The 20690-nt window shown below is 36.8% G+C and overlaps 1 protein-coding gene across 1 annotated transcript in view; it reads left to right on the top strand.

Annotated features, from left to right (window-relative positions):
• The window catches only part of AGMO (alkylglycerol monooxygenase), a 194809-nt gene that overhangs the window by 108485 nt on the left and 65634 nt on the right, over positions 1–20690 (top strand). The window contains exons 11-12 of the mRNA XM_059818947.1: positions 3001–3083; positions 4245–4350. Coding sequence (XP_059674930.1) covers positions 3001–3083; positions 4245–4350 — 189 coding nt within the window. The remainder of the gene's footprint in view (positions 1–3000; positions 3084–4244; positions 4351–20690) is intronic.

Raw genomic sequence — 20690 nt, 5'->3', positions numbered from 1 at the left:
TTTCTTCCGTGGTTAGATAAATGTGGAGAGTCAGATGATAAATCCAGGCTCTAATTTTGCACATCTTAGAGAAAATGTTTAAGGGAAGTTTGCAGGGTCACACTCCAAATTCTTGTATTCAGTCCTTTCTTTCTTTGTGGAGAAAAAGCTGCAGTCTGAATTACATTATTACAGTATCTCTAATATCAAGCTTATAATTATTTCAAGGTCCATCAGCAACAATATAATAGAACAACAATAATAAAAATTGTTATTGTTTCCTGAAAATGTTAACTTTAAAAGAATAATTTTTAATTTTTTTTCCTACTCTTGTAGAAATGGCAATTAAAATATATCTTTAAGCAAAGAGAAAAAATATTATAGAAGTTATGAGAGAAAACACCACTAAAATATGACCCCAACATGTCTGCTTTGGAGAAGCGTTTCCATCATCCACTCAAATCCAACTCTTAGTGCAGGGACCAAATTTACCCTCTAGAATTTCAGTCTAGCTAATGGCAAGAAGTAGACTCATTCAGAACGTGTGCTCTCTCCACTGATGACAGAGAAAGCTCAGGTTAACAACAAGTTTTTAGGTACTTCAGCAAAGGTCCTTAAAGGAAGGTAGAATGAATCAGCACCTCACTTTTCTGAAACGGGAATCGCAAGGAAACCCAGATGCCTAGGACGTGGTGACTGATCGTCTAATGCTAACCAGCTCAGAGACACCAGGAGGGCAGAAAAGTGTGAAATCATGCAGCTCTTTTAAACTGGAAACTGGAGACACTCTTATTCATTCATAGCAGGTACTGCTAGATCCTTCCTGAAGACAAATACTAACATTTGTTATCTCAAAACCATTGCAGACTCATTCCTTTTCCATAAAGTGTGATTTTAGCCATGTATTGTAATGTAGATGTTACATGACTTGCTTGAAATTTGGGTTTGATGTTCAGTTCTCTTTCCTGCCTAAGGGGGATACAAAACCTTATGTTCCTTTTCTCAGAATAGTGCCCTACCACTGTGGGAACATTTTTAAGGCAGTCTGTAGAAGCTAGTGCACTGGAAACATGAAGCAAAATCAGACCCACCTGGCCAGAAAGACTAGGATTAAAAAAGGTGTAATTCTCCAACTTAAAAGTGAGGACAGTCTCTAAGGAGGAAAGTCTTGAATTCCAGTCTTAGTTCCCTGGCAAACTCCTTTATTTGACAAGTAACAATCATTGAAAAACATATCAAAGCATTTCTAAGAAATTTATGGGTGAGTTAACTGAAGTTTTTAAAAAAAGCACCCTCAATTTAATCTTTTATTGACAAATTTTAAAACTTGTATCTGGAATTTGCAAATGTATTCCAAGTGATACAAACCTTGATGAAGGATTACAAGCCCATTAGAGCATTTTTTGCTTTCTTGACTTAAGCAAGAGTCTCAACACATAACTGCTATACTGAGTCCCCCCAAGGGTTCAATATCTAGCTCAATATCCTGTCTCCTGTGATGACCGATAGCAGATGCCCGGGGTAAGAGTGTAAGAAAAGTGCAAAGAATATTCTTTCTCAAGGTCTACGTGTAAGTAGATGACGGTGGTAATCATCAGTCTGAGGTTTTGTAAGTTTATCATGAGGAGGGATGGAGCAGATTGGAAACGTAGCAATGTAGTAATGAGTTTGATCTATCAACAGAGTGGCTTGACAGGTGTCATTTATGAGAAGTGTGTTCTGGCTTGTAAACTGGTGAGGCTGTGGTTTAGCTCACTCATTGCTGGGATTGTGTTTTCTTTGTTCAATAACTGTTTGCTAACAGTAGGTGCTTGTGATTCTTCAGTAAAACAACAGAAACCTGCCTAGCTTGAGTGTGTGGTTTGATGTGTTTTGCAAACATGGGCACTCTAAGTTCACACAGCTGTAAAACTTGAGAATATCCTCTCCTGTGGCCTCCTGCGCTCACAGATACATACCTTAGATCTCTTCGAGGGCTAGGGGCCACCACCGAAGGAAGGTAGGCATGTCACAGAGTGAGATTTATTAAAGTCAGTGCAGACATTCGTAGATTTTTATTTTTCCAATGCCTGCAATCTTGAAGTGCAAGATGCTGTTCATAAACCTTATTGCTATTGAAGCCAGAAACGATTCCTATAACTCAGCCAGATCCATTACTTTTGTTTTGGGTTTTTTGTTGTTTTTTAAATGAAAAAAACAGAGGCTTTTCAAAACTAATATTTGAAAGGAAGTCAGGGAGGGAACAAGAAGACTAATTAAATATTTGATTTTCAAAGGCAGCTGTGTAGAATACAAAAAGTATTTAATAAATGAAAAGAAAAAATTCAAACTTCACAATGAAAATAATTTCTGTTTTCCTGGGTTTGGTTATATCATTTTGATCTAAGTTTTAAGGACATAAATCTTCATGCTGCTTTTCATCCAAATACTAACACACATGTTAATGTTTAAAAGTGTTTTAAGTCTGATTGAAGTTAATTGTATGAATTGAAGAGTTTTGCTGCATTGGGAACCAAGTGTCGAGTTGTCATGAAGGGAAAACATTAGTTTTGTTTCTTCTTAAATATGGTCATATTGTCATGTCATGTGACTTCTTATTCTCACCAATGTATAGGTATTGGTATCCATTGCGATTCATAGATGACTAGTGTAAAAACCTGGTAACATAAGATGAATAAAAAGAATAGGGCTGCTGGGATTTTTATCTAGAAATAAGTCTGTTCCCTCTTGGGGAGAGGCATAAGGGAATCAAATAACTTCGGGAAAACACATAGTGCAGAAAGGAATATCTTAAACATTATTTTGGAAATACAGCATTCAGGAAGCAACTATAAAGGTGGTTACTCCAGATAAGTGTGCTATCCAGAGCAGATATTTTTGTTATAAAATTTAAAGTAACAAATTACTTTAAAAGCAGACACTAACATCACTGAGTGTGGAAGTTGAAGCTACTGTTCTGTTAGAACTCAATTTATCTTCAGAAAATTACTCTAAATGAATTATTTTTCTACTTTTTAACAGATGTTATCACAGGGAACTATTCTCCTGAGAATTGGCTTTATCATTCTATCCCTGACCTCTTTCGGACTACTTATGGAGAACAGGTAAGATACAAAACAAGCTTTTTTTTAGTTTTTCTTTCATTATGCAGTATTTATCATTATATGGAAATCTCAAGTGTGTCAGAAATTATATTGATAAAGAAATATAGATACACTTGGACACATATGTTGCTGTCTGTTGACTAGAAAATAATACATGACTAGCCAGCCTCTAAACCCAGAAGTGTTCCCATAGCAATTAGTGGCTATACCTATATTGTCCCTTGCAGAAAAGTTACGGGATGGGCTACTCATGTCACCCTCTGTGCTTGCATTTGTTAAGTCCACATCTCTGGGTTTGGGACACTGGCAGGCCAGTGAGACCTGAATTCTGTCCCAAGGCTGTTCAAGCTGATAGTGCCAGTCCTGTGTAGCTCATAGGTGTCAGATACAGTGATGGTATACGGAAAGCACACGGTGTAGCTCAGAGTAGACTCAAAATCATGTGAAGGATGGTGTAGACTTAAGACTAAATTTAATCAGTATGGATTCAAATCACATTGGATCTTGAATACACCAGCCCAGCGAGACACACACTACAAAAGTAGTCCATATGGGCACCGTGACCCTACAGAAGAATAAATAGCAGCTAAAGTTTCTTACAGAGAAACTATTTTGCCTTGCTCACAGAAATGTGGAATAGAATCTTCATTTGAGATTGAGGTGCCAGTCCTGCTTTGCACCTGCTGTTCATTATGTTTTCAGAAAGGAATACCTTTCACTTGTATGGACTGAATAGGTTATTTCAGGATATGTAAAAATCTGTCAATATCCCAGAGACGTGTATAACTTAGGGAGTTAATCATGTGAATTAGTAAAAATTTACAGAATTAGACTAATGAAAAAATTCTGAACTACTCATGTAGCAGTTTTCAGAATTTTGCTGTTGTCCTTTTTAAGATCAAAAGACAATAGCTATATATATATCTCTCTACATTTGTGTGAGTTCATATATAGTTTGTGAGTATGTGTATTCTCACCTCCAGCAAATTCAGTATTTTAAGTCCATGTAAGATATATACTATAAAAACTTAGCTACAAGGTTAAGAAAGATGACTTGATGTAAGTGCAGGACATCACAGACTATTTCTACATTCTTTTTTTCACTGAAGTTAACAAAGAAGAAAAAATTGGACGTTAATGTAAATTATGTCCCATTTCTAGGCCCAAAGCAGGAATTTTGGAAATCATCCGCTGCTTGGTCTTCGTGGGTGTGTACAAACTTGGCTACTTAAGGAGTCAGTTTTCTTCCTTGAGCTATGCATATGAGGTAAGACATTTATTTTGAAATGTCTATGGTAATGTCCATACATTTTTTATCTTTTTAGAAGAAACAGTAACACTACAAATTTATATTTTGTTTCCTTATCTTTATTATACTACTTTAGTAGAATATTTATTTTTTTTTTCTTATCTCTTTAGTTCTCTGTTTTTATGATGAACTTGTAAGAAAATTATTGGGGTTTGCTACAGAGATGCTAATTTACATTGGAAAAAAGTCAGAAAAATGTCTATTTACCAGTTCTTGCAAAAATAATATATTAGTGGCCATATGTTTTGAAGGGAATAACAGAAATGTGTTGCTTAATTTGAATTGATTAACTCACCTTTCATGGGGCAAATCTGAAAATGCTTGGAGGCTGGAAGGGTCTTAAATATCAAATATTTTATTCTGTACTTACACTGTACCTCAAAAACAGACTTTTAGCCATTGACAAAGATAGGATACTGGACTAAATAGGCCTTTGGTCTGAGTAAGTATGGTCACTTTTGTGTTCTTAAGACTTATTTTTGTCCTGCTTGTGACTTTTCCTTTTTAATCTACCTTTTTTTTCAGTACAGTTCATATTTCATAATAACTCTTTTAATATGATCTGAATTAAATAACACTGAATCATTAATATGATTTTGATCTGAGTAACATTCCCAAGCTACTTAGTGCTGGTTACCAGCAAAGACACTTATCAGCAAGCTTATGAACGGTTTGCTAGACTGGTAGAACTGTTATCAGAAAGTTACCTTTTGGCTTAAAACCAGAAAATATGAAATAAACCAGTAGGGATCGAGACTCAGACCTGTTACGGGTGGAGTTCGAAATGGTTCCTTTGACTTGAAATATCTGCAAAATTTATAGCAACTTTCCTAGCTGGAGGTTTCTGGTAGTGGTGCTGATTCTCCTGCTTTTCCAAGAGAACAAGAATGGAAAAATATCTTATGCTACTGTGGGTCTTTTTGGTCTTTTTTTTTGTTTGGTTTTTTTCACCTGGAATAGGAAACAATAATTATTGGACAATATTTAAAGCTAGATAAATGCCACTAATCAAGAATTGTTTTGATTTTTCCCATATTGTTATATTGTCAAAACTTTGTTGTATAAATCAAACAGTTCTTGAATTCCTTTGATAAGAGTCTGCCAGACCTCAACAATATTTTAAGGATTTTACTTGCTTGAATATAATTTGGAAAATGTTTTTATTATTTACTGAGTAGCCTATTACAATAGATAGGCTTGAAGCGAAGAATTCTACAATTTGGTGATTAATTGTATAGCCCTTGAGATATAGCTTTCAGACTTGAGATACTCCGGTAGTCTAACTGAATTTGGGGAGAATTATTTGTCAAAATATATAGTCTAAATTAAAAAAAAAATAATAATTTTATGTACTTGCCTTGCTGAGGTGTGTGTACATGTGTAAAAGTGTCTCCTACTAAGGAGCAAGTAGAAGTAAAATTATCAGATTGTTATTTCTGTTTTTGTAGTGAATTGTATGGCTTTCTATTCTGTCATGAAGCAGAAAATAAAATGAAATGGTTGTTATTCTGTTATATACATGTATCTGTCATTAAAATACTAACTTCTTTGCCATCCCCAGTTCTTTCCTACCGTACTTTCCTATCCTTTCTTCTGTCTAGTGTTGTTTTTGTCATCTATATTATACTTCTCTGTTACTCTTTTTTTTTAGTCCCTTGTTTGGCACTGACTAGGTAGTCCATTTTTAACAAGAAACAGGAGCATTTTGCTCACATTTCTTTTTCTTTGAAAATACTGGTGCTCCCAGTGAGACTAGACTAGATAATGCTTCTGAATAATGGCAATAGATCAGCACTAGAGACTTACATTTAATCTTAAATCAGCAAGTTTGTGTTGTTAATAGCTTTTGTGATGTTTGTGATGGACTTCAGAGTCCCCCATTTTGATATAAATGATCCACCATCATGGGTTTTGCTCTTGTGCTCTCAGTGCATTATACAATTTCTGGATTCATGGTGGGAATGTTCTTATGGGTGGTAATATTGTTATAATGGGATTTATGAGCAAAAAATTCTGAGCAAAGAGAAAATGCCAGAGATTTGTCAATTTGTGTTGAAAAGTTTTCCCATATTAATGTTTTTTGATCATTATTGACCTGATCATTTTGAACAAGCAGATACTAGAAAGCATAGAAAAGAAAAGAAAAGAAAAGAAAAGAAAAGAAAAGAAAAGAAAAAGAAAAGAAAAGGCAAGGCTTTCTCAGAAATTAGGTCTAAAATTTCTCCTAAAAATTGCTTCTTTTCAACATTCAAACAGGTTATCTATCCTTCCTTGTATAATAGTGTAGATAACTTCAAAAATCTTGTGAAGCTTCAAAAATCTTGAGGCCCCAAAAAAATAGATCTATCTCATAAGCATTTTTTTTAATTTCTGCTACATATGTCCTAGTCATTTTTATCTGCTTGCTTTTCAGCTTCCTTTGCTCTGTTTCTCCTTCAAGTCCACTTACAATTTTTGAGAGGTGTAAATTAAACCATTTATTTAATCTTTCTGTTTGCCTCATACATACATCTAGAAATATTTGACTTCAATCTTTTTAATGTCATATTTTTAGTACTCATAATCTGTACTATTCTTAAATAATGTACTATTTACAACTTCATCATTTTATGTTACCAAATAAATAATTCTTTAGTAATCCAGTATTCATGAGCAATAGGAATGAATGCATGACATCATGTAAAAGAATTTCTGTTGACTTATTTTTCTGGGTCTATAAATTAAGCCTTTCAGGGTGCTTACTTAGGGATGAATTAAAATAAACTGCAAGAAACATGATGGCACTACTCAGTGTGTCTAGAATTTAACAAATAATTCTGTCCCAACATTCTTAAGTTAATGGTGCACTTTGCAGCAGGTAAGTGCAAGAGTGATTTTGCCGTATATCATGTTGAGTAATTAGTGAAAAAGTCTGTGACTCCTGTCTATACACATTGTTTCTTAATGTGACTATGTTTCATATGTTCATATTTCTCATGAGTATTTTAGAACCAGTAGATAAGTTTTCAAAAGTAAATGTCCTTGCAGTACTATTTGCAGGGTACTCTAGCTGGTAAAAATAGGTGATTTAGACTGCAAGTGATTGCATTTGGCTGATAAAAAGGTCTGACAATTATCAGAACTACTGCATGAGAGGAGGGCTTTCTGGGTGAAAAGTAGAAGGAAAATACAGAAGAAATGGAGAAAACTAGGTGAGGAGTGGGAGAGAAAAGCAGGGGAAACAAGGCGTGAGCCTTTCCCTTTTGCCATTAAATGAGCTCAGGTGGGTGTGAAACAAGCAGCCAACGATTGCAGTTCCAGCAGAAGGAGCAGTCCTGCCCTCTGGCTCCAGCCTCTTACCCTCACTGCCCATCTACCTGCGTCGGCCTTATGCAGCCAAAGATTTTTCTTCAGATAAGTGAGTAGATGCAACTTTCTGTGGAGCAAGAAAGTGTGCATTTTCTGTTCCTTGTGCTGTATGTGTTTCAATGTGGATAGTTAGGTGAACAAAGCAGGCTCTGCTTTTTTTTGAAGAAAAAAAAAAAATCACGTTTGAGGAAATTTTTAGATCTTATGAGAATTGTTTCCTAGGTGGAGGTCACTGAACACCTTGATGATAAGGACAGAGATATTATATTTGACTGGCTGTAGGCAGTAAACTGAGGAGCTAATGTGTTTCTGCTTGAGGATCTGTGCTGCCACATCCTATACTAGTTAGTTTTCTTTAGGCTCATTACTTCATGCCTGTGTAATGTGATGATCATGTGTATTACTAAAGCCAAATCATTTTCTGTCAGGCTGGGCCTGGAGTCTCCTAACCACCTGGAGGTAGCAGAAAACATTGCTTGTGTGTTCAGTTATGTGACGGTTCAGCAGGCACTGTATGTAAAAATAAATCTGTGATGATCGTGCACCTCTTCAAAGTGTTTCCATTCAACTGCTCTGGTTTGGCATCGGCCAGCATATTCCATGAGCTGATTTTGGTCAAGCACTGGCTGTTACTTGACAGTAGTACTAATGAGGAGCAAGTAGAAATGAGAGCCATTGACATGTTGTTGGAACTCGTCTTAAATATTTTCACCAACTCTCATAGTGGCTGCAACTCAGTACTGAGAAAGACTCTTAAACTATGGGGCTAGGAGTGAGGAAGGTGGAGGAGGAAATACAGATGTTTGTCTTGATGTGCTCGTTCATCTTGTACCTTTGTTTCAGCTAGAGCATTGTATTTGAGAGTAAATCTCTTCACCCAGACTCCTCCTGCACTGCAACTTCCTGGGCTGCCTGGCTGTGAGAGCATTGGCAGGCATGTATTAATTTGCGGGTAGGAAGGATAAAAATCTAGGACAACTTGCATTGGGGAAAAGAGAGAAAAGAGAGGTTGCATACATGTGTGATATTTTAAATGAATAACTTGTTTTCTTTTCTGCTTTATGTGGGCATGTGGTGCATTAGAAATATAACCAACTTTGGAAGATATATAAAATCTTGTGCTGCAGGGTATAATTCAGCCCTTAACTAATGAAGGCAGGAATGAACTTCGTTGTGGTCAAATTGTTTATTTACTCCTCCAGAGTGTCTAAACTTAGTAGATGCAGCTGTTCCAAAAACTTTTGGAGACAGTATTCTGTACCAAATGGACTGCTTCTCTGATCTTTGATGCAATTCTGGTATTTCTTACGAGTGTGTCAGCTAATTTGTCTGCATAAAATATATAGTATCTCTTTATTAAAGAACTGATTTGCACTGTATCACTGTGTATTCCACAGCAGTCCCTCTTAATGTGATATATTACCACGCTACTTATTTCTCCTTTCATCGTACAGAGACTCGCTGTTACCTCACTTGTTTCTTAGTGTAATTTACCAGCGTTGGAATACTGACTTATGAGTACTGACTTAAAACAAACATTTACTCATAAGAACTTATTTCCACATCAATGATAGTTTTCTGCTCTGTAGCATTTTTCCTTGGTCCCTCGTTATGATCATCTGTGCCACATTTCAAAGAGCAGCATATCCCATATTTGGTTTCCATTAAGGTGAATGCTCCATGCCCTCCGCTATGATTTACGACCTCAGCTTTTATGCAGTCTCTGTGCCCTAACTACATTGGCTGGTGTGTTTGAAATGTATTTTAGAAATGAAGCTGGGGAGGGAAGGAAACACTACTGCCTTATGATAAAAAGCCTTGTCAACACACATGGAATTAAACAAACACAAGTTGTAATCTGTATTTTCTATGTTAGCTTCATTCAGAAAAGTCCGCTATACTATGCAGTGTATCCCAGGGACCGGACTTTTAATATTCTTGACAACTGCCCTAAGGGGAATAATGTCCCTTAGAAAAAGTCACAGTAAAATCTGGCAGTAGATTAAGTTAGTTTCCACTTAGGTGTGACAGCAGAGTCATTACTGATTTTAGACTTAGCCAGTTTGAGAGGCGGCTTCACCACCATCAACTAAAGACTATGATGTATAGTTCCAGATGCTCTGGCCAATTGACCGTAAAATTGCTCCGCGTTTCTGGCAGAGCAGCCAAGCTGGAGCTTTTAAAATCTCCACTCCCCGAGCTCAATACCCTCCCCCCTCTGCTTAAAAGCTGCTCATTATTCTTCTTCTGCCCGCTGATCTTAGCAAAAGAAAAACTTCTGGAATCAATTAGAAGTGTCTGCACTTGATGAGATTTGCACGTGAGTTCGGAATTGCGAGGCTTTGATAGTGTCAGCCAACAGCTGCAGTTTCAGGTGGTAAAATGGGGGAAAGAATTTTCCAGGGTTTATTTACAATCATAAAATAAAACAAAAATCAAGACAAGTTGGAAACCATCTAATGTGTCGTTAAAATGACGCCTGAATTGGGTTATATATTTATTTTGTCTGAAAAAAAGTAAACTAGTGGTTTATTATCAGGATCTTTTCAATTACCTTGCAATTATTACGCTGTATAGAGTGCTTGTAATAAAATGCAAGCTATGGTCTGCTTGCTGTAGTTTTAACTATTGAAAGAGGCATCTGCTATTACTTTTGTCACTTTAACTGCTTGACAAGACAAGGAGGTAGTCATACTTAAGAGAAATCAGAAACATGCCGTCAAAGATGAAGCAAATGTGGTACTCTGAAGATGGAAAATACATATTCACGTATACTGTCTGAAATTTTGCATTTTGTTCTCTCAACACTCACACTGAGAGTTGTAAAGTTTATTTTCTGACCCTTCTTAGCCCAAAGCAGTTAGTGTTTGGCTTGTATCTGTATGAAATGTTTGCATTTCAAAGATAACAGCGATGCCAAATGAAATTATTAATGTTCAGTTATACATCTGAGGGTGTCTTTGTAAAAATGAAACTGCCATTTCACACACGTTGTTACTAATTTGCATTGTAGACTGGTTAGGTTCATAAGTCAAAGCATAATTTTTCTATAAGCCAGTAATGCTACAAACCCCATCAAACTGCCTTCTTTTCTACATTATAATAACACATGGTTAATAATAGAAATCTCCATACCAGTGAATTGCATCACCAATATTAATCCCTGGTGACAACTGAGATACTCCACATGGGTAGATGTTTTTGTCTGTGTAATTGCAGTTCCAGTTCTAGAGTATTAACTGACTTTTTTTCTGCTAATGCACAAATGCATATATTTGTTTCATACCTGGATTTCTTCTGCAGAGGTAGTACTGTTAGGAAAACTATCTGTAGAGTGGTTTTTAATATTTTTTTCCCCTTTAAAAAGCTTAAAAAAATACTTCCAGTGAAGGAGTGCTCAGAGGATGCATTGTTTGCAGTATTAGTCATTTGTGTAAGCACAGAGGCACCTCTGCATCACAACACAAGCAGGGCTGGCATACACTGGAGTGAGAGGCAGGTGTTTGGATTCTGTAGGGGAGATGCAGAGGGTCAGAGCAGACTTGTGTTTCCTATGCTTGACAGAGCCAGTGCTTACTGATCGGTTTACATTCTTATCCATTTTACGTTCAAAGTTGATTTAAAGTATAGCGTAGTGTAATGCACATTGCAGTCTTTAAGAGTCAAAGGCAAGGGTAAGATGTGATTGCTGTGTCGTGAATGAAAGACACTGGCTTGCTTGCTGAGATTTCCCATCCATGCACGTGGTGTGGGGAGAAGCAGAAGATACCTTCTGCATCCGTCGGAACGTGTCCCCCAGCTGTGCTGAGCACCCTGGAGCGGGGAGCCTGCCAGCCCCACCATGCACAGCTGGTACATGTGTGTGCTCTGTGGCCTACCTGTCTTTAGCCTATCAACCTCACCTGCGTGTATGTGTTTATTAGGACAACCTGATATGCAAAATTAGTAGACTTCTTTCCAAAATTAGATAGTCTGCCACCAAAATTATCACAATTGGCAGGTGGGAATTGTCCTAACCTTAAAGAGAGGGGAGCTATGCCTGTGTTCTCAAGACCATGAAGGCATATGGCTTAGTTTGAATTTTATCCTCAACGTGACAGGCAGAGGGATTGAATTAGCTTTTAGGAGATGACAGCTTTAATTAAGCTAGCTATTTCTGATGTGGAATAAATCTGGGCTTGGCAGATACAAGGTGACCACAAAGAACCAGACTGGTATCTAAAGCATTTTGGATATTTTTGTCTCACAAGATTTAAATAGAGAAAACCCCAATGTAAAAAAGACATGCGGTCCAGAGTTACCCAATTTATACGTCCTGCAGGGGAGGTGGAGGTACAAGACTCTTCTTCCCATAAACATCCATTCCGACTTCTGTAACAGTGAGCAGAACATGGCAGCTGTGAAAACTTAGCATTTCTGGAATAGAACGGCTGTGTAGGACCCACAGAATCAGGCTGTAATGTAGGCCATTGGAAAGCCAAATCAATACCTGTATTTAGGAAAGCAGAAATTAAGTCAAAATATTCTATAATATATTTTATTAGAATTGATGATTAAAAAAAGCATCTTTTGCACAGTCTATTTTTTCAGAAGCTTCTTATGAACAAAGAAGGAAAAGCACAGTAAAAGTTGAGCCTCTGTTTCTCTACTAGCAGCCCATGAAATAACCACAGAGACTGAAAAGTAGTTCATGACATCTGGGCAATTGCATGCTAAATACTAACCAGCCAGTGCCTCTTGTCTAAAGTGGGCAATAGATCAATGAGATAAAATCAAACCATTATCTGTGCTGCGATTTAATTTTTTATTACTGTTTTGTTATATCATTCCTTTGTATGAGTTCTGTTTTCTATGATGTTTAGAGGCAGGTAATATAGAGAAAGCAGAAGTGCTATATTTATTTTTATATTTGGGTATTACGCAAGGCAAAGAGAATGTTTTAAAATTTCCTTCTCTTGCCAATGCCAAATAAAAATTGCCTGATGAAAGAAGATTAGCAAATGCTATGCTTAACAACTGATTCCCAAATGCAGAACACACAAAACACTTTGTGTGTTTTAAAGTTGGAAATAGGTGTTATGGGAAAAAAGTACATGTAAAGCTCTAGTTATCACTTGAAACCAAGGCAAAATAATGCAGCAACCCCCTATAGAGTCTGGGAGTGATCACATCTGTCCTGACAGAATTAGTTTGGTTTATCTTCGTGTGGAGCCCATGAAATGCCTGGAATAGGTTGTTTATTTTGCTGATTGGAAGCTAATACACAGTTGAAAATGCCTGGGTTTAGTTTGAACATTTTAGATTTTATGGAGAAAGGGATGCTATATTTTGCCCTTCGCTATTACCCAAATTCATTGCACATCTGCATCTGACTATAAATCTCCAGATAGATTTACTTCTTTTCTTGTTGGCTTCATGTAAATTGACTACAAAGAACAGTCAGATAGTAGGAAACAGTTACAAGTGGCGGTTAAGCAGGATGTTAAGAAACAGAATCTGGCCATTAACTACATTGTTTTATATCTACATGTCTCCATACCTATCTCCATTTTCCCTTGTCTGCGAACAGTCTAGTAGGATTATAACATCTTAGGGCAGATCCCTACCTTTGTGCGTACATAAAGGGCCTACCTCACTTCCGTGCACTGTGTAAGCAGTGAATACAGCTGCCATCATCCTAGTTAAATTCCTAGTCATTTCTTATTCCTGACTTTCAAGTGAAGCCTATTAAACAGTTGCCTTATTTAGAAAACTGGGGCGTTTAAGTATACATATTTTTTTAAGTTCTCTGTTGTTTTCAGCTGATTACGTTCTGGCACAGTACAAGATGTGTACAGGAGTCTAATTCTAGTATTTTGTTGCGCCATCTTTGCTTTTGATGAAAGTGTTGGTCTAAACTGAGTCCATTCAAATGTATCTTTCATACTATGTGTATGGATGGTAATTAGCTTCTGGGGTTATCTGGGCCTTATTAAAATGCATGCCCAGACCATAAAACATGTAAAAAGCAGGAATTCAACTGTCAGATTTGTAAATTGGACCAAAAAATGTGTTACCAAGATATCAACAACTGAGAAGGGCTTCATAAATTTTAAAAGTTAGGGTATAACTGGCTAGAATTTGCCATGCCCTCTGGATAGAAGTCTAAAATGTGCAGTTGGCTGATGAGAAATGGCATATGCTTTTATATGTTTTTATTTTAAAAAGCACTGAAAAATATTTGAGACTTTTCTAAATAAAATGGTCCAATTTTTACCTCTCCCTTTCTCCCTCTCCTCTCCCTTTCTCCCTCTCCTCTCCCTTTCTCCCTCTCCTCTCCCTTTCTCCCTCTCCTCTCCCTTTCTCCCTCTCCTCTCCCTTTCTCCCTCTCCTCTCCCTTTCTCCCTCTCCTCTCCCTTTCTCCCTCTCCTCTCCCTTTCTCCCTCTCCTCTCCCTTTCTCCCTCTCCTCTCCCTTTCTCCCTCTCCTCTTCCTTTTATTACTTTTGCTTTTTTCTTTCTATGTGTGGAAAGGAAACGTTAAGAAAAGGAAATGAAGAGGATTAATACGAGGACTTACACAGAGGAATTAATTTAAAAACTTGAAAAATAAAAAGCAAAAAAATAAATATTACTCATAGGGAATTTCAAAAAAGAACAATTTTAACCAGTTTTTGCAATTGTGTATTTGCATCCTAGGCCAAGATTTTTGATCAAATTTATTATGCTCCAGATAGGCTTGTTCATACCATTTTATGGCCTTCTGATAGTAACTACACAGTAGTGAACATATTTTGTCCTATCAATGTGCCGAATATTTGAATTGGTCTGTAAGGAGTCACAGCTCTGCTGGAATGCCGAAACTGTTATTGCTCAATGTGCTCTGCCCCATTGACTCAAGTATTAGAGAGAGCTGGAAGAAAACTTTGTTTTCTGTTTCACTAACCAAGTCAAAATAAAATAAAACCTACAAAACCCCCCAAACCAAAAACCTGTTGTTTTTTTCCCCCACCATTTCAAAATAAGATTGGTTAAATGCCAGAAGAAAGTATTGCCTGAAACAAAAGCATCTCATTCAAAATTCTCCATTTAAAATAAAAGCAAAAGTCCTCAACTTGCTATAAGTTCATTAATCTTGAAATGACACATTTTGAGAAATAAATTGTTTGATAAAATTGTCCAATCTCTACTTCCAAGAGTAGGGAGGGATTAATGAGTGTTTTGTCTGAATGGCTATATGAGGACCTTGCTGTTGGAAATAAGCAGCTTTTCATTAGCAGAGGGAAACTGGATATTAAAAAAGGAAACACTGTCTATTTTTAACATAGTCCTTGGTATTGGTAGAATATTAGGGCCTGAGATTCAGATCAGCTTTTTCACACCCTGACTTTTTCTGTCATTATACATTACTTAAAGGTAGCTCATTTGAAACATAATTTTAGAGTAAGAAATTCTCAGTAGAGGCTCTGTGAAGATCTTAGAAAACCCTTTCATAGCTTGAAGGAGAGCTGGGTTCATGTATGGGGGGGGGAAAGTCTCTTTTTTACGTGTATATGTGGTGTGTAGCTATCAATGAATTATATCAAAGGACAAGAAACAAATAATAGCACGGTCTTTTCTTTATACAGTGTTACCCTGATTAAGAACAGTGATAGAACAAATGTAGTTTTATAGCCTTAATTTTTATATAAATTGATGCCATCTTAACTTGATGTTTTTGAGTATCTTATTGGACTATTTATCACCTTCTAAGTATTTACTAATTTCTGCCAAGTTCTTACAAAAAGTCTCAATCCACTAGATGAATCAAGTCTGCTCCTTCCAGTGATGTAAAACTGGCAGCTCCACTCCTGGCGAGTGGAGAGTTAAGAAAGAGGAAAACAGGATCTTTAGTGGATCCAGGTTTATTTTTTTGGCTTTGTAAACTCTGTGGCTTTCAGAACTTATTAGCATCAAATAAAAATCAAAAGCATCAGATTGCAAAACTAACAAAAATAATAGCTGTGAAAGCAGCATGCAACCAAAACTGGTCCATTTTTCCTGGACAGTCCACATAAAATCTGCCCAACCAACTACTTTACATCCTCTGCTGTTTTATTTTGATCTTTGTGTAGATCAAATTATGTGGTCTTCATGATTTTATTTTGCTTTGTAATGTGCAGTAATCCGTACTATTAAACTCTACACAAAAGCATATTGCAACTGTAAAATCTGCACATGTTAGACTGTGCATATTTGGGCATATATGCCAGTAATTTCAGAGAATCCATAATACATTTGGCAGTGGAGGTTCTGATTTTCGGAACTGTTCGTGTGTGGACGAACTGGGCGTTGTTTAGCCTGGAGAAGAGGAGGCTGAGGGGAGACCTTATCGCTCTCTACAACTACCTGAAAGGGGGTTGCAGAGAGGTGGGTGTTGGTCTCTTTTCCCAAGTGATGAGCGACAGGACAAGAGGAAATGGCCTCAAGTTGCGCCAGGGGAGATACAGACTGGATATTAGAAAAAATTTCTTTACTGAGAGAGTGGTAACACAGTGGAATAGACTGCCCAGGGAGGTGGTGGAGTCACCCTCCCTGGAGGTATTCAAGGAGCGTGTGGACGTGGCATTATGGGACGTGGCTTGATGGGCATGGTGTTGTGTGGTGTGGGTGGTTTTTTGTGTGTTTTTTTGGGTTTTTTTTTTGTTTTGTTTTGTTTTTTGTAATGGTTGGACTTGATGATCTTACAGGTCTTTTCCAACCTTAGTGATTCTGTGATTCTGTCTTTGGGGTGGAGACCTGGAAATTGGTGACTGTAAAGTGTATTATCAGATGCACCATTATTCTTTGTTGGACAGAGTATGCATATTCAAACATTAGCCAGGTTGTTGGGAGAAAATTAGCCAGTGGAGTGGGAGAAAATGGCATGGGGGGGAAGGCCGACACAACAGACTCTCTCCGTTCCATGCAGGGCACAGCTGGTCCAAAGGGTACCTATGATGATCTGGAAGAGAGTTAGGGTAAGGATGGAAAGCAGGGAGGATCTGTACATTCTCCCAAACTCCTTTTATTACCTCCTTTGTAAAGGAATTGAATGATAAGAAGTTGCTTCTGTGATCCCACCGCTGCAATACTGTAAAATTCAAACTTTACAGGGAGAATGGGAAATGAGAGAAGAGCCTTGGGTTTATAAAGCATTATCTGCATAGCTTATATTACATCCTTCCAGCCCAGCTGCCCTGATTTCTGAAGTATTTAGTCATGCCCTTGCAGACAGATTATTTCTTTGTTGTTTGGGGACAAGGTTGAGGAACCATAGTTGGATATACTAGAGGCGCATGCTAATCTTATTTCCCCAGTGGTGATGAATTCCTGAATCAGTGATTTAAGCCTAAATGTGATGCTGAGTTGTTGTTTTGTCCCAAACTGCAGAGGAGACATTGCTATTGTTCATATTCATTAGCAATTTTCTCCCTTAAAATTTGTATGAAGTCGTCAAAACTGCAGGTTCAGCTAATGTTGTACTAGTGCCAGGCAAGAATGCTGTATGACTTTTCTCCACCATCATTTCCCTATTATAGTTAATGCAGTCCATCTTACTGAAACCAAAAAGCTATTGCCAGTACACCTCTTAAATTATTCTGAAGCTGCCAGCTGTGCCATTTGACTTTGATCCTTTCTTTCATGGTAATTGTCATGCTGAAATGTAAAACTAAAATATATTCTTCACCAAGTGCCACCTTTTCATACTTTCGAAGGGTATTCGTCTTCATGAGACTTCTGCAGAATTTACATGCTATTAATAATCTTCTCGATGTGCTATTGCTGCCATCAAGTGTAATTATATAATTATGCACGTGTAACTACTAATGTACAGTGATTTTTAAGGAATGCCAGCGTTCTGGAGCTCATTCTCATCCAGCATTTTCATGCTGCTTAGCTTAAAAATAATGCTTAGCATTACATGAAATGCATGAAACACCTCGTTTTATTTTGATGGGAGCTAAAAAATTGGAAAATTCTGGTTGAATAAGCACTTTGAAGTATGCTGCTGAACAGAAGAATAGATTGCCTTGTTATTAGATGAAATTTGGTAGTTTAGTGACTTGCTTTCCTGTTCTGTTTTGCTCTCACTCCTAAGATAATTGAGAAAAACTGTGGAGTCATCAATGTAAATAAATCCCTCCATTAACACAAACAACTATATTCAGCTTACAGGTGTTATTACATGCTAAGAAAAACAGCTCTAAAATATTATTCTGGCCAGTCTGATTTATAAAAATGTTTTCCAAATATGAAAATTGGTATTATTTCTGATTCAAAATATTTAGAGCAGAAAATACTTTTCAACTGTTTATTTAGTGGTTTAGGGATCTCGTTGTTAACATTTGGGAGGTTTTGACCTTTGCTGTATTAAGGAGGTCCTGAAGCACTTTGCTGTCCATTCACTCTACAGTAGCAAATCCGCACTAATGAGAGACTGGGCTGCAAGTAGCAAAATACTTCATCGCTACAATCACTGTTTGCAATGTGCTGCTTAAGAGTCAATATTTCCTTTATTAACTCTGAAGTCAAACTAGTTGGCATCCAGGTATTCTAACAGTTGTTCAAGGCGCCGTCAAGTCCCAGAACAAAATGATAGTCCTGCTCCCAGGCACATACAGCTTAAACATGAGATAAAAGGCAGCAGATGAACGTGGACAAGCGTAAGGACCATTGGAGGAGAAATCACGAAGTATTTCTATGAAAACTGAGCATGTTGATAATGGGAGCTAACAGTATTAGCTCAGGGAACAGAGATATGGTGAGAAGATCCTTAAAGTGTTGAAAATTAGCTTACTTTTGAAAAGGGAGTCAAAGGAACTGTACCTAGAGAGGAACGACATAGCCAAAGGGACAGTCTAAGACACACATATTTATTTCAGTAGCATTCTGGGTGGACATCAGTGAGGCATAAAAGTTTTGGTGGAGGTATGAGAAGACAAGGGCATGGATGAGAATCCTAGATGCATGAATGACTAAGACCAATCGTCTCAAGTATGTTAGAAAAGAATCTGCGCATGTGGATATGGGGAATCTCAGGAGAGATGGGAATGAAAGATTATATATAAACAGTGATGATGTTATTTAGAATTATAGGGAAAGAAGGAGGCAAAATTTAGTTGGAAACACAGGAGATAAATAATTTAAACTATATTTAACCTAAGCTGACACACAATAATATTGGGAAGGCTGCAATTTAGTTGGCAGGGGGAGGGGGACAAGACATGGAGAAGAGAGTGGGATCTGCATAGGGATGATAGAATTTGTGCTGGGGGTAATAATATTTAGATAAGTACAAAAGCAGAACAAGGACAGAGCTTGCACAAAAAATTGGTGTATCTGAGCTGTACATAATGGCATAAAAACTTGATGTATCTACTGAGCCCTACACGATGGCATAAAATAAACTTTATTTATACAAGATCTACACAATAGATCTTTTGAGTAAAAGGAAAAAATATCTTTTATTTAAAGAAAAATATCCAAATATGCCACAGATTAATAGATTTATCCTTGCTGAATTCATGACGGTGGTGAGACTTTTTTTTTTTTTTTTTTTTGAGCACATGAAAATTAAATTTTCTGGCAACTGGGACCAAATGTGCTGCAACAGAGTGCTCTAATGCTACAAAGACTTTACTATTGTCAAAGAGAATTGACTAAGGATTCATCTGTGGTATAGCAATTATTTAGCCACCAATGCCTTCTTCAAAAGCAGGAATAAATTGAAGTAGTGTTGAGAATGTAGTAAACAATGCTTGTGACAAATCAATAGCCAGAAGAATTAGAGATTAGGGTGCTAAAAAGGAGTTAAATCTTTGCCATTAGCTGTCCTGGCTGGTGCACAGAAGAACATATAGACACCTGCCTTTAATCTGGGCAAAACTTAATTTATTAGCTCTCTTCATATGAAAAAGGACCCTCTAAAATAAACCTTAGTATTTACAAATACTTGGAGAAAGAAGGAAAGAACAAATCCCGTAGAAAATCTGAAGTAGTATATGAGCAACAATAATGAAAGATTTCAGGAGAGAGCTTCAAATAACTGAAGTGCTAGTGAGACATAAGGATACTGGAAGACTTTATGATGGGAAGAGGTGAGGAAAAACAAACTGACGAAGTTGTGTGAAAAGATGTAATAGAAGAAAAAGAAGGAGAAGAGAAAGCAATCTGATTTGTCAGGTAAATGGGAAAATGTTATGGAAAAATAAATATTGCTAAATGGTATTGCTATCACATGTTTCTAGGAATCAAACATTAATAGCTATTCACTGGATTGTTCTCATGTAGTTCTTCTAATAGGTGAAAATAGTGGTAAAATTAAAGTGCAAATTAACACAACAACTGCTTGAGAAGTTTCATAACAGCAAGTTTGGTGCAATTTTGAAAAAGTAAATAACATTCTGAAGTGAGATAATCTGAGTTGACGGGCTTTTTATAAACAAGAGAGAATGCAGATGTATAGGCAAACATTTATGGTGAAAGTGTCTCACACTGTCTTCTAAAATGTTTTTATTTTTTTAACAACTGTAACCCAGTGCATGATTTGGGACTATTTTGGAGGATCTACCATGCCTGAGGGAATGGCTCTAAAATTTCACTATGAGAAATATAGAGATAGTATTATTTTTTGCATTAATTTAGTATATGCATACATTTTCAGAAATAGAAGACATTATACATGGACTTATATTTAAATAGTTATAGAACCCAGCTGAAATTATTAGCTTGAAAAGCAGTGCAGCAGGAAAAGACTTAGATAATTATAACATCTACTGTGAAGTTTTGCATGTGATATTGCTATTTAAAATAGCCATAGTACGTACTTTGTGTGTTAGTGAAAAACGTAACTTGAAAATGTTTGCATCTGACAGTGATCTATTTTAAGTAAAAGAAGAATATTGTTTAGGTGCTAGTGAGAAGTGTGAATATTGTGATTGGCTACTGCACA

Source organism: Gavia stellata, chromosome 6 (genome assembly GCF_030936135.1).
Source record: "Gavia stellata isolate bGavSte3 chromosome 6, bGavSte3.hap2, whole genome shotgun sequence".
NCBI classification, from domain to species: domain Eukaryota; kingdom Metazoa; phylum Chordata; class Aves; order Gaviiformes; family Gaviidae; genus Gavia; species Gavia stellata.
Note: the sequence above shows the minus strand (reverse complement) of the source record. Positions and strands in the feature narration are given on the sequence as shown.